This window comes from Panthera onca, chromosome D4 (genome assembly GCF_046562875.1).
Source record: "Panthera onca isolate mPanOnc1 chromosome D4, mPanOnc1 haplotype 2, whole genome shotgun sequence".
NCBI classification, from domain to species: domain Eukaryota; kingdom Metazoa; phylum Chordata; class Mammalia; order Carnivora; family Felidae; genus Panthera; species Panthera onca.
Genome location: NC_138351.1, coordinates 15683839 through 15696491, shown reverse-complemented (window position 1 = coordinate 15696491; position 12653 = coordinate 15683839). Strand labels below are relative to the sequence as shown.

Genomic DNA, 12653 nt, shown 5'->3' with positions numbered 1-12653 from the left:
AGGAGAGGGGGACATAGCCATAGCGTTACAGGCCACCATACAAAATGACTGTGCACCCTCCTTTCTTTCCCACCAACCCAGTTTTTAATCATGTCATGATTACTGAAATAAAAACTCATATTAACTTTCTAAAATAACACTTCCTGTTGACAGTTGGGTTTCTTGACCAATTCAAATGTTTTGCTTAGAATAGTAATTTGGGGTGTCCGGGTGGTTCAGTCAGTTGAGTGTCTGACTCTTGATTGTCAGTCAGTTGAGTGTCTGACTCTTGATGGCTCTGGTCATGATCCCGGGGTCATGGGATCAAGCTCTGTGTCAGGCTCCGTGCTGAGCATAGAGTCTGCTGGAGGTTCCCTCTCTCTCCCTCTGCCCCTCTCCCGCACTGTCTCTCTCTCTAAATTATATTTTTTTTAACTTTAAAAAGAATAGTAAGAGACCAGTAAGAGTACACTCTAAAATACAACTCTGGTTGCCATTAGGTTGTTTTCGTTTTAATTATTTGTTTGATTATTATATAAAATTTCATGGCGGTTGCAACTCTGACATTTTTACTGCATCTATATTCACAGTTTTTGTTTGCTTAATTTGCCAATCAGAATAACAATATGTGTGTTGATTTGTCACAGGAGGAAAATGTATGTTTTAGTGAAACTGATTGTTTTGGTTGTCACATCACTATGTTGAACACCTGAAACTAATGCGACATTGGCTGTCAATTATACTTCAATCGAAAAAAAGAGACTGTTTTACTGAATATTTACTCAAAAACTTGTTTCCATGTAGACATAGACCAAATCCAAATTTAATAAATATTCAAAATCCATGTAAGGCAAGAATGTGCAATGGGAAAAAGATAATCTCTTCAACAAATGATGTTGGGAAAACCAGACAGCTTCATGCAAAAGAATGAAAATGGATGATTTACTTATTCCATACACAAAAATAAACTCAAAATGGATTAAGGACTTGAATATGAGACCTAAAAGCATAAAAACCTAAAAGAGAGCACAGGTAGTAATTTCTCTGACATCAGCTGTAGCAACATTTTCTATATGTCTTCTGAGGCAAGGGAAACAAAAGCAGAAATCAACTATTGAGACTACATCAAAATAAAAAGTGTCTGCACAGCAAAGGAAACAATCAACAAAACTAAAAGACAACCTACCCAATGGGAGAAGATATTTGCAAATGACAGAGTCTGATAAAGGGTGAATATCCAAAATATTCAAAGAACTTATACAACTCAACACCAAAAACACAAATAATCCAATTTAAAAATGGGCAGAAGACATGAAAAAGACGTTTCTCCAAAGAAGATAGATATACAGATGGCCAACAGACATGTGAAAAGATGCTCAACATCACTATCATCATGGAAATGCAAATCACAACCACAATGAGATATCACCTCACACCTGTCAGAATGGCTAAAATCAACAGCACAAGAAACAACAAGTGTTGGTGAGGATGTGGAGAAAAAAGAACCGTCATGCACTGTTGGTAGGATTGCAAACTAGCGCAGCCACTGTGGGAAACAGTATGGACGTTCCTCAAAAAATTAAAAATAGAATTACCATACGGCCCAGTAATCCCACTACTGGGTATTTATCCAAGGAATATAAAAATACCAATTTGAAAAGATATATGCACCCCCATGTTTATCGCAGCACCGTTTACAATAGCCGAATTATGGAAGCAGCCCAAATGTCTATGGATAGATGAATGGATAAGGAAGATGCAACATAATGGAATATTACTCAGCCATAAAAAAGAATGAAATCTTGCCATTCACAACAACACGGATGGATCTAAAGAGTGTTATGCTCAGTGAAATGTCAGTCAGAGACAGACGAATACCATAGGATTGCATTCATATGTGGATTTAAGAAACAAAACAAAAAAAACCCAGACTCTTAACTACAGAGAACAAACTGATGGTTACCAGGCTGGGGGATGGGTGAAATAGGTGATGGGGGTTAAGAGTAAACTTATCATGATGAGCACTGAGTGTTGAATCACTAGATTGCGTGCCTGAAACTAATGTAACACTGTATGTTAATGAAACTGGAATTAAAATCTTTTTAAAAAAAAGGAAAAAAAATCCATGCAATTCAAAACCATGTTGTTCAAGGGTCAACGGTATCTACATGTAAGTACCTTAAAGCTTTACATTAATGGATTCCCATTAGGAATCATATATGAAACAGTATCTTACTTAATGTAGTGTCATCAAAGAATTAAAAAAAAAAAGATCTATTAGGATGTGGATTTACGATGTAACTAAAGTTTATTTCTTTACATGCCAATTTTTAGAAACCACTTAATGGAAATCTTCCTAACACGAATTCTATCCTTTCCTGCTATCTTAAATTCAGTTCTTTATGCATTTAAATTCTATGATTCCTTGAAAACTTATGTCAAATCTCTTCAACCCTTTTCTGATTATCCATATATATTATCCCATATAATAAATAGTTTTGTCCTCTCCAAAACTCCAAACAACCTTGTTCTTCTCTGACACATTTATACTGTCTTACTTCACAATGATTTGGGTCCAAGTAACCCCTCCCTTACTCTATTACGAACTTCGGGAGAATACAGTCAATTGCATATTCATATCCATGTCTTCCAAAGAAATTAGCAAATTAGCTTCCACAGCAGTGGAACTGGATAAATATTAATTAAATAAATGTTTATGTACAGAATTTTTCTGGATGACAGGGTTATCATCGTAAATCCACTGCTCAAAGTCCACTAAAATTGAACAATGTCCTCCAAGATTAGTATGGTATAGAAAGTTCTAAGAATAAATTCTTACACTAAATAACCCCAGACCGGTATATTTTTAAAGTCTTTTTTGTTAATTGTTGATTGCTCCAGACGGATTGTGTTGTGCTACCAGGAATGGTTCTTCAATAAGTTATCTTCAAACAGGCAGGTAATTATAATATTACTTTCACCAGCATATAAGGGAACTGTTTTCCTAAGAATCACTCAAAGAAAGTGCTAATCATATTAAAAGAATATTGCAGAGGTTTGCTTCATCTTCTAAACTGTAGGGCTAATCTGTGCAAGAATGGCTTTCTATCTTCAGTTTGATTTATTTAAACAACAGTTGTTAGGGGGAAAAAAGGCATAATGTGCTGAATTTCTCACTGCTATGAACATATTTCTTACACTTAAAACTGGGTCAGGAAAAGCCTGTCATATTATTAGAAATCCTCCAAAATGTCTAACGAGGCAGTATTTTTTCACTGTGTCCAAAGATAGTTAGCATTGCAACCTTGGTTTTAGTTGGCTTCACATGTTTTGTTAGTGCAGGGGAAATTCCCTAAGGTGTTTCACTTGAACATTTAAATTTAAAAAGACCGTAAATCAGTTAATCTAAATAAACATGCCCTGATTTGCCTACAAATCTTTCTCACAATATATTTGCTTACAAATCTTTCTCACAATATATTTGCTAATATATTTTCTTTAGGAAAAAAACAAATGTTTGGTGGGGAGCCTAGATGGCTCAGGTCATGATCTTGCAGTCTGTGAGCTCGAGCCCCGCATCAGACTCTGTGCTGACAGCTCAGAGCCTGGAGCCTGCTTCGGGTTCTGTGTCTCCCTCTCTCTCTGCCCCTCCCTCGCTCATGCTCTCTCTCTCTCTCTCTGTCAAAAATAAATAAACATTAAAAAGAAAATTTTTTTTAAATGTCTTCAAAATGAACAACAGAAAATGAACCTTCATATTGGGATTGGAACCATCAATCACCAGAAATAATTTATGATACTATTTAGACGAGTCGCCCAAATTATGGAAGTAATCATATAATTTGAAAAACCTTTGGAGACAAAGCTCACTGTAGCCAGGTTTGGCTGTTTGGAGGAGTAAGGAGAAAGAGGGGCAGGGCTACCCTTGGGCCTCTGAGAATCAGGGTGAGACTGGTACCAGCTAAGGACAGACACTGTCACAGGGACAACTTTCCTTCAGGCAATAGGGGCCAAGACCCACTGATTTATATGGTCCAATTTCTAGGAGTTGAGCAGTTAACATGTGGGCCTTAAGCAAACCGAGAGAGCACAGAAATTTTCTTTTTCTTTTTTCTTTTTTAACGTTTATTTATTTTTGAGAGAGAGAGAGAGAGAAAGAGAGAGAGAGAGAGAGAGACAGTGTGTGTGTGTGTGTGTGTGTGTGTGTGTGTGTGTGTGTGTTCAGGGGAGGGGCACAGAGAGAGAGAGAGAGAGAAGGAGAGAGAGAGAATCCCAAGCAGGCTCTGCACTGTCAGCACAGAGCCCAACGCGGGGCTCAAACTCACAAACCACAAGATCAGGACCTGAGCCAAAGTCGGACGCTTAACTGACTGAGCCACCCAGGTGCAACCTCCAGCCCCCAATTCACCTTTTTGAAAGGACCTCTCTGAGGCACAAGTGGAGAAGAATAGCAAATTCCGGAACACAGCCTATATCATGCATGCATCTATTGTTGAAATCTCACTATCAGAAAACGCAGGCTTTGTTAATAGGAAATATTACTGCATTATAATAGTGATGACAATAAGGACATAGAGCTTAAATGTATGAGATGAGGTGGCTCATTTGGTTAAGGGACCAAGTCTTGATTTTGGCTCAGGTCATGATCACACGCTAACAACATGGAACCTGCTTGGGATTCTCTCTCTTTGCCCTTCACACGCTTATAAATGTTCTCTCTCTCTCTCTCTCTCTCTCTCTCTCTCTCTCTCTCAAAATAAATAAATAAACTTTACAAAAATTTTAATTAAAAAAACTATGAGATATTTTGTTTTCAAAAGTAAAAAGGATAAAAAACATAAAAAAGAAAATAGAAAAAAGAATACCAGAGGCAAAGAAGTAGGTGGGGTTAGTCTTTTCATTTTAAAAGGAACCATCAGCTGTCAATGCTAAGCTTCTTTACCTGCCAAAATTTCCATACAATTGTATTTAACTACAATTATTTACAAAAAGGAAAGTAATAGCTAGTTGTTGAACACTGGAATGTATCATTTGGGGAGGACATCTTAGAAAATTCCTCTTCATCTAAAGTCCTAAGAGTGTTTTGGAGGAAATCGTATCACCTTGTAGTGGGTTCCCATGGCCCTACTACCTGAGAGGGGCAGAGTAGCTGCTCTCTTAAAGCCTTTCCAAGGGGTCAAGGTTTTCTATTATTACATGTGTATCACACGCACACTTTTCCTACCAGCCCGCCATCTGCAAATTTCCAGAAGGCAAAGACTCGAAAACCATTTCATTAGATTTTTCCTAACTAGCATTTAACAAACTATTCTATATAAAGTCAGTGCTCAGTGAAATGTTCACCTGGTGGAAATGGTAGGTGCAGGGTTGTGTTAAAAAGGAAATGACAGCCCCAATGCTCTTCTGTAAAAGAAGAGATGCTTAATATTTTAGGCTTTGAGGGTTACATACAGTTCTGTCCCATATTCGTCTTTGGTTTTGTTTGTTTGTTTGTTAATCAACAACCCTTTAAAACTCTAAGAACCACTCTTAGCTCTTGGGCTGGAATTAGTCATATTTTGTCAACCCCGGCTCCCTAAGCTAAAGTGATTTGGGCTCACTGTTTAGGAATTTTCCACTTAACTTTGATAACAATATATGTCATTAATGGGATAACTTCAAAACACCTAAATGAACTATTAATATTAATTAATAGCAATATCAATATTAATTAATGAACTATATTAATAACCATGACAATTTAGATGTCTCATTAGGAAATTTCTCTTAGCCCATTCTTAATACATATATTCATTTTTAAATTTCATTTAAATTGTAAAATACATTTAACTAAGTGGAGTAAAAAATGGCAGCATTGGATTAAGTCTGTGTTTATTGTTTTTAAGTTTATTTATTTTTGAGAGAGACAGAGGCAGTGCGAGTGGGAGAGGGGCAGATAGAGAAGGAGGGCTCCATGCTGCCAGTGCAGAGCCAGACGTGGGGTTCGAACTTACGAAACCACAAGATCATGACCTGAGCCAAAACCAAGAGTCAGTCACTTGACGGACTGAGCCACGTAGGGGCCACCAGGCTGTCTTTCTAAAAGTAGTTTTTAATTACCAGTTTTAAGGCCACAGAGAGCCTAAAGGGTGGGGGAGTGGGGGGGGTCCTCTTTCAGAGTCAAGTACTTTTGAAGGAGCCACAGTTTCAGTTACAGATCAGACTGAACTTACGCCCCCCTCTTCAGCCTCCTCCTTCTCTCCTTCTCTCTGGCCTTCCTTGTTTCTTCATCCTCTGGTTCAGGTTCTGGGTCATCCTCATGGATAACATCTCTTTTTCGTTTCCTCTTTGGTCTCAAGCTCTCTCTTCGAGGTAATTTATCTTCCTCCTCCTCTTCCTCTTCGCCTAAACATAGCCGTGAATGCTTCAGTGAACAATATCAAAAAGCTCTCTCTCCCACTACCAAATGTATGCTTACCATTGTCACACGTAGATCATAATTCAGCAAGTCTCCGCACCATAAGAAGATGCACTGTGCCATTTATGTATTCCATAACTTGTTTTTCAAATACACTCATCTAGATTTTCATTCCTTTTGTGGTTCATCTACTCACATATGTGAATGTGGATCCCCAAATTGTAATAATCCTTAGAATTCCAATCTTCATTTAATGTCATAAATGTCATACCATGACCTCTCAGACAAGTATAGAGGTTACCAATATAACACATAAGGGTTAAGTGATTAACCACTATATGCTTACTGCTACCTCTGTTTTGGAACAAAGGACCGGAATAACAAGGAAATGCAACAAACTAGAATAATTTTGAAGAAACTAATTCGGTCCCTGAGATGTCTTCTAACTCAAATTCTCTTTATTCCTGATTCCAAATTTTTTCTTCTTTTTCCTAAATATTTTTCCCTTTCTTAAATGAAATTGATACTAAATATATTTATTTACATAAATAGTTGCTTGACCATAGTATCTTTATGAATAGAAATAGATAACTTATAATTTTAATGTAAAACTGAGAGAAATGACATTATTTTATTTTATTTTATTTTATTTTATTTTATTTTATTTTATTATTTTACTTTATTCATCAACTAACAATGCTTCCTATGTCCATAGCTTCACTGGAATCTTCCAGGTAAAGAGTAAAGAATCCAGTTCCTTCCTTCACAGTTTATAACACACAATCTTACTTCTCTTTCATTTTTGTCACTTCTTAACTTCTGATATTTAGATTCAACTATCAAGAAAGTCAAATATTATTCATAGTTATCACCATCCTCTTTAAATTTTTTTAATGTTTATTTATTATTGAGAGACAAAGAGAGACAGAGCATGAGCAGGGGAGGGGCAGAGAGAGGGGGGAGACACAGAATCGGAAGCAGGCTCCAGGCTCTGAGCTGTCAGCACAGAGCCCGATGTGGGGCTCAAGCTCACAAATCGTGAGATCATGACCTGAGCCGGAGTTGGACGCTTAACCGACTGAGCCACCCAGGTGCCCCTTTATCACCATCCTCTTAAATATAAGTACTATAAAGAAAAAGTTGTCTTCAATGGAAAACTATAAATTGTCTGCAGTGTATCCTTTTGTGTTATTTGATTCTGATTCCATGGGAGCGATTTTGTACTTTTGAAAGTTCTAGATCACTGCATAGCAATGCAAAATAATCCTTGTCCATAAACATGTACATAAACATGTCCACAAACATGTTCAGTGGAGACACAATCCTTCCTCACCAGAAAAAAAAGAAAAAACTCCCACAAAACAGTGATGCCTCCATATGCAAATCATTTCAATAAACCTGACCTATAAATGTATCTGTTCTTTAAATTTTCCTTTGAACTGATCATAACAGCTCACTAGGGTTCTGATTCGTTAATTAAATACGTTCATTATGCCAATTATCTTTTAACATTACTTGCCAAAACTTTTTTTATTGATATTTCAAATATGACGCCTAAATATTACCTTTATTACTATAGTTTGGCTAGCAGAGAAAAACAGGAGGTTAACTGTTCAAACTAAGCTTTGAGAACTATACACTGTCATCAAAACCAAGAATGGTTTTCCATTTGTTAAATATGCGGCAGATGTTGTATGTTACTTGAATCCCCTTCTGACATTCTGAAAATCTGCCCAGTCTTTATTAGTCACATTAGTCACTAATTATAGAAAGGACAAGACCTTGATAGGGATTGAGAAACAATTTTCCCACAAATAACTCAAGAAGTCAAGCAGCCACTTAGTACTCTGCATGATAGTATGTTTCATATTAAGACTACCATATTAAACTCGCAGTTTTACCATGGACAAAAAGTGTTTTATTGGATTTCTCTTGTACCATGTCAGAACAGAAAGACTGCCTCTAGTGCCTTAACTTGTTTCCAAATATTTCAATTCTAAGAAAAAAAAATCAGTATTTTACAGTTGCCTCCTAACTGTAGATTTGCCTACAATCTTACCATTTGAAATGGGCTCCACTCAGGGCAGAAGCATAGCAGAATATACTACCTACTACCTCAAAATATGACTGTAGGAGTTAAGGATACGCCACTCCAAACTATGCCACTTTGGTATATTGATTGTTTTGGGCTGTAGACACTTGAAAAACAGCAAATTCAGTGAGAGGTTTTTTTGTTTTGTGGTTTGTTTGTTTGTTTGTTTTTTTCTGAACTCCCCTCATCTGCCCAAACACAGACACTTCAAAAGGAACTCATTGTCATAAATCCCCTCACCAAGAATTTCACCCTTAGGGAAGATTGACTCTTCCCACAAAGGAAGGTGCTAGAAGTCAATACCACACCCAGACAAACTTGGTCACAAACTATCAAACTTCCCATCTTTTTCTAAAGGCCCACTCATCTTTCTTTCAAATTATTTATTCTCTCCTGAAAGGCTTATATCTCTATCTTTTTTTTTTTTTCCTTATTAGGATGGTATTTGAGTCTAAATTCTAAGCCACCTCAGAATGTTACATATTACCTGAGCATCTCTCATGTACACATGAGGCGTACATGCTAATGAATTTCTGTATGTTTTTTCCTCTTGTTAAACTGTCTTCTAGGGGTCTCAGCTAAGAACTCAGAAGGCTAGAGGGAAAATTCTTTTTCCTCCGCTACAGTACGAACGCCATGACTTGCAGGATCTGTATGAAACTGAGCTGTTTGCATGTAGAATGCACTGACTGACTCAAAACACCTGGCCTCGTGAACATGCCCTGGCTGCCATATTGCATTCAGGTTATTAACTTGGTTGTATTGATGTATCCCCTAACTGAACTTTTCTTGAGCTACGGCTCTTTCTTTCAGTTTGAGTACATTCAAAGCTTTTGCTTATATAATGGTCTTTCTCATGCTCCAGTCCATGAGGGGTCTGCCTGCAAGGGATCACAACCCAAACTCTTGAGCTGAACCTACACAGGTTAAAAACGGAGCAATTCTGATGAAATACCCGTGAATTCAGTACAAAATAACGTGCTTATTCGTTTTAATTGAACCACTTGATCAATTCAGTCAAAATGGCCAATCTGTTCTATTATAATAGACTCAGCCCTAGAGAAGAGCTTTTAGGACAAATGCCTTAATAGAGAAAACAGTAGAGAAATTTTAAAAAGCAAATTTTGGGAGCACCTGGTTGGCTTAGTCAGTTGGGCATCTGATTCTTGATTTCAGCTCAAGTCATGATCCCAGCCAGGGTCGTGGGATCAAGCCCCCTGTCTGGCTCAAGGATGAGTGTGGATCCTGCTTGGGATTTTCTCTCTCTCTCTCTCTCTCTTTCTCTCCCTCTGCCCCCTCCCTCCTTTGTGCTCTGTCTCCAAAATTAAAAAAAAAAGGGGGGGGTGGGGATAAAAAAGCAAATTTTTGCGGACTATCATCTATCGGGTCATGAATAACTTACACATTTGGTAAAATGTGTGTGGGCCAATTAAATGGAATCTAGAGTGGAGATCCTATTTGCTGGACTTGATCTCTTTTGTGAGACCATCAAAAATCACCCACATGGGTGGTAGCCTGTGCTCACATGCGGCAGCATGATCCCACAAGATAAGACGACAAGTCCTCTGAATTCACTGCCATTCCCCAGGAAACACATCCCATGCGGGTCCATTCTCACTTACTTGAGCTTTCCTCGGTGTCATCTTCTTTTTCCTCCACTTGAATTTGTACTGTTGAAGAAACGAAAAATACGACAATTCTTTAAATGACAGTACAACCGTTAGTAATGGGCTTTTATGATTATTTTCATCATAAGGTTTTCTGTGCAGTTAATAAAAGCATTTTTCAATGAGCTTGTCAAAAAGAGCATTGTTCATTAAAGATATACTGCTACCGTATCTTATGCAGTGTTGTGCAAAGACTTCTCTGCTTCATTGTCTTCGAAGATTTGCAAAACACATCAATTATAAGCCTGTCAGCTCCATTGAAAATAACTGCTACCAAAATAAATTCTACACTGCGGTGAGTAGTCTTGGGGTTTGGTGGATTATTTCATTCTATGATAAATTGACTTGTTAATAAAGCTATATCCACATGCACAAACACTTTGGTTATTAGAACCAAAGGAATTTATTAAAACCGAGAACAGTTCATTCAGAGCAGCTACCAGTGTCTAAGAGCCTTTCAAAAAATGTCACAAGGCTGATATTTCCTATTTCAATTATTTCTGTAGGTTGTATACAGACACAGCCTAAATTTTCCAATGTATGATTTACCTTGACAGTGTGGGGACAGGTAATTTTCCAGTTCTTTCCAAGACAAAGAACATCTCTTCTGTGTATTCCTCACCTTATACTCAGAAAGCACCTTGCTTTCAGTTTTGCTCTATTTTTGTAAAGACATATAGAGCTTTCATAAGAATTTTAATTGACCAATAACATGTGAAAATATATTCATTGGCAGATGTTTTTCCACTTGTCATCTACGGTCCATTCATCACAGATTTCAGCAGATGCAAAGCTCTACAACTTGCCCAGGTAAAAATTAGAGTTGACTATTTTTTTTAAAGCCGTAGCCTCGTAACTTGCTTATAAAATATTAATTGTATCATATTTTCATTTAAGTTGGATGAGCATCAGTCTGAAAAAGCAAAGATGACAAAACGACGTTGCTGTGAACAGAGGAAACAACCTTCGTTTTGTTTCTGCTCGCACACCGTCAAAGGTTATTTTTCAGAACTTGACAGGCATACTGAAAACGGAACAGTTGCCAAGAGTTTCAATCCCATTCACAAAGAAGATTATTGTGAAAGCCCATTTTGCCTTTAAACAGCATCTGCATAAAAATTTTTAGGATATGCAAAAACGTTATCACTCAATGTCAGCCGCAGAATGTGAAAATAAGTCTGCTTTTGTTCAGAGTGGACATATGCCTTCTGTTACGGGCTGTAACTGGATCTTCACGGAACAAAGATCTTTATGTCACCACTGAGAGTCCGCCAATAGTGAAGGCAGACACTTCTAAGAAGATATTTTACGTTTAACAATCGGTCTTGGTCTTTTGTTTGTAATTAATGCTGCCATCAAGCTTCTCCGGTCAAGGAAGAATTCCCCAGGAAGGAATTTGAATGATATAAGCTTAGCTTTGGAGCAGAGTCAGCTCCGTGTGTATATAAAAACTGCTAAGGATAAATAGCAAAGACGGATATACAGCCTGTTCTGCAACCTTATAGCCAAAGCGAAATTCACACAAAATATTACGCTGATTTGTAATAATCAACTCACTAGCCGTGATTAAATGAAACAGAAAAAACACCAAATGGACAAAAATATAAGCAAATCTTTAGGAAGGATCATATATTAAATAAAAACAGCAGAATGAAATGTCCCACGCCAAGGAGATGAGCAATGAATCAATCTCCTCTGATAACCAGGGGAAGGGAAAAAACAGGGCTGGAGTCACGGATCATCTTCTCAAGTACAGGAAGGATAGTAACAAATGGCTATTAAATAAAACCTAAGAATCCATCAGAGGAGACATCCCTGTGGTTTCAAGTAAAGAACTAAAAAAGAGCTATGGTTTCTAAGTGACGTAATGGAGAGCACTGCGGAAATAGCCCTGTCCCTCCTCATGAGGTGACTCTCCAACAGTAATATCATCTGTGTGTAATCATCTGCACCTTCTCATCAGGTGCCTTCTTGGCTCAACAGCGTTTCTTTGGCAGTTGAGTCCGGGACAATGAAACAGTTGTTTGTATAGTTGTTCTGATAATAATTGATGGGTTCTGGACTCGAACCAACAGCAAAAGCATCATCAGCATCAAGAACTAAACAACGGCACCGTGACCAAATTTAAGACTCCTTCCAGGGCCTCAGACCGAGCTTGGTTTTAATGGGACATTATTTGGTCTGAAAAACAACTGTCAATGGTGGTCTGCATCTCCTGCAACTCCAACCAAGGCTGAAGAAGCAAGACAAGAAACACCTCCAAGACAAAAAGCCTGGGCAAAAGAATTACTCAGAACACTTAAATGGGAGCTACAGAATGTCTTTCTCTCCTCAGACAATTTTTGGCATGGCCTGTTGCCATCCCTTCTCTCAGCAATCCCCAGTAGCTTATTCCCAATCATATGACCCCCCTCAGGCTTTGGCTGCTTCCCAAAGCCTATTGATTATGTACTTTAAAAATAACCTCTCTCCTGGGGAGTGATGGGAGGGCAGTGGAAGGAGGGGAGGGGGGGTCCTG

General features: G+C 37.9%; 1 protein-coding gene across 1 annotated transcript in view; it reads right to left on the bottom strand.

Moving 5' to 3' along the window:
- Window positions 1-10737, bottom strand: part of TMC1 (transmembrane channel like 1) — a 104619-nt gene extending 93882 nt beyond the window's left edge. Inside the window, exons 1-3 of the mRNA XM_078436135.2 lie at window positions 10685-10737; window positions 10091-10167; window positions 6192-6363 (exon numbers count right to left, since the gene is read on the bottom strand). Of these exons, the coding sequence (XP_078292261.2) occupies window positions 6192-6363; window positions 10091-10167; window positions 10685-10737 (302 nt within the window). The remainder of the gene's footprint in view (window positions 1-6191; window positions 6364-10090; window positions 10168-10684) is intronic.
- Window positions 10738-12653: the final 1916 nt, after the last annotated feature.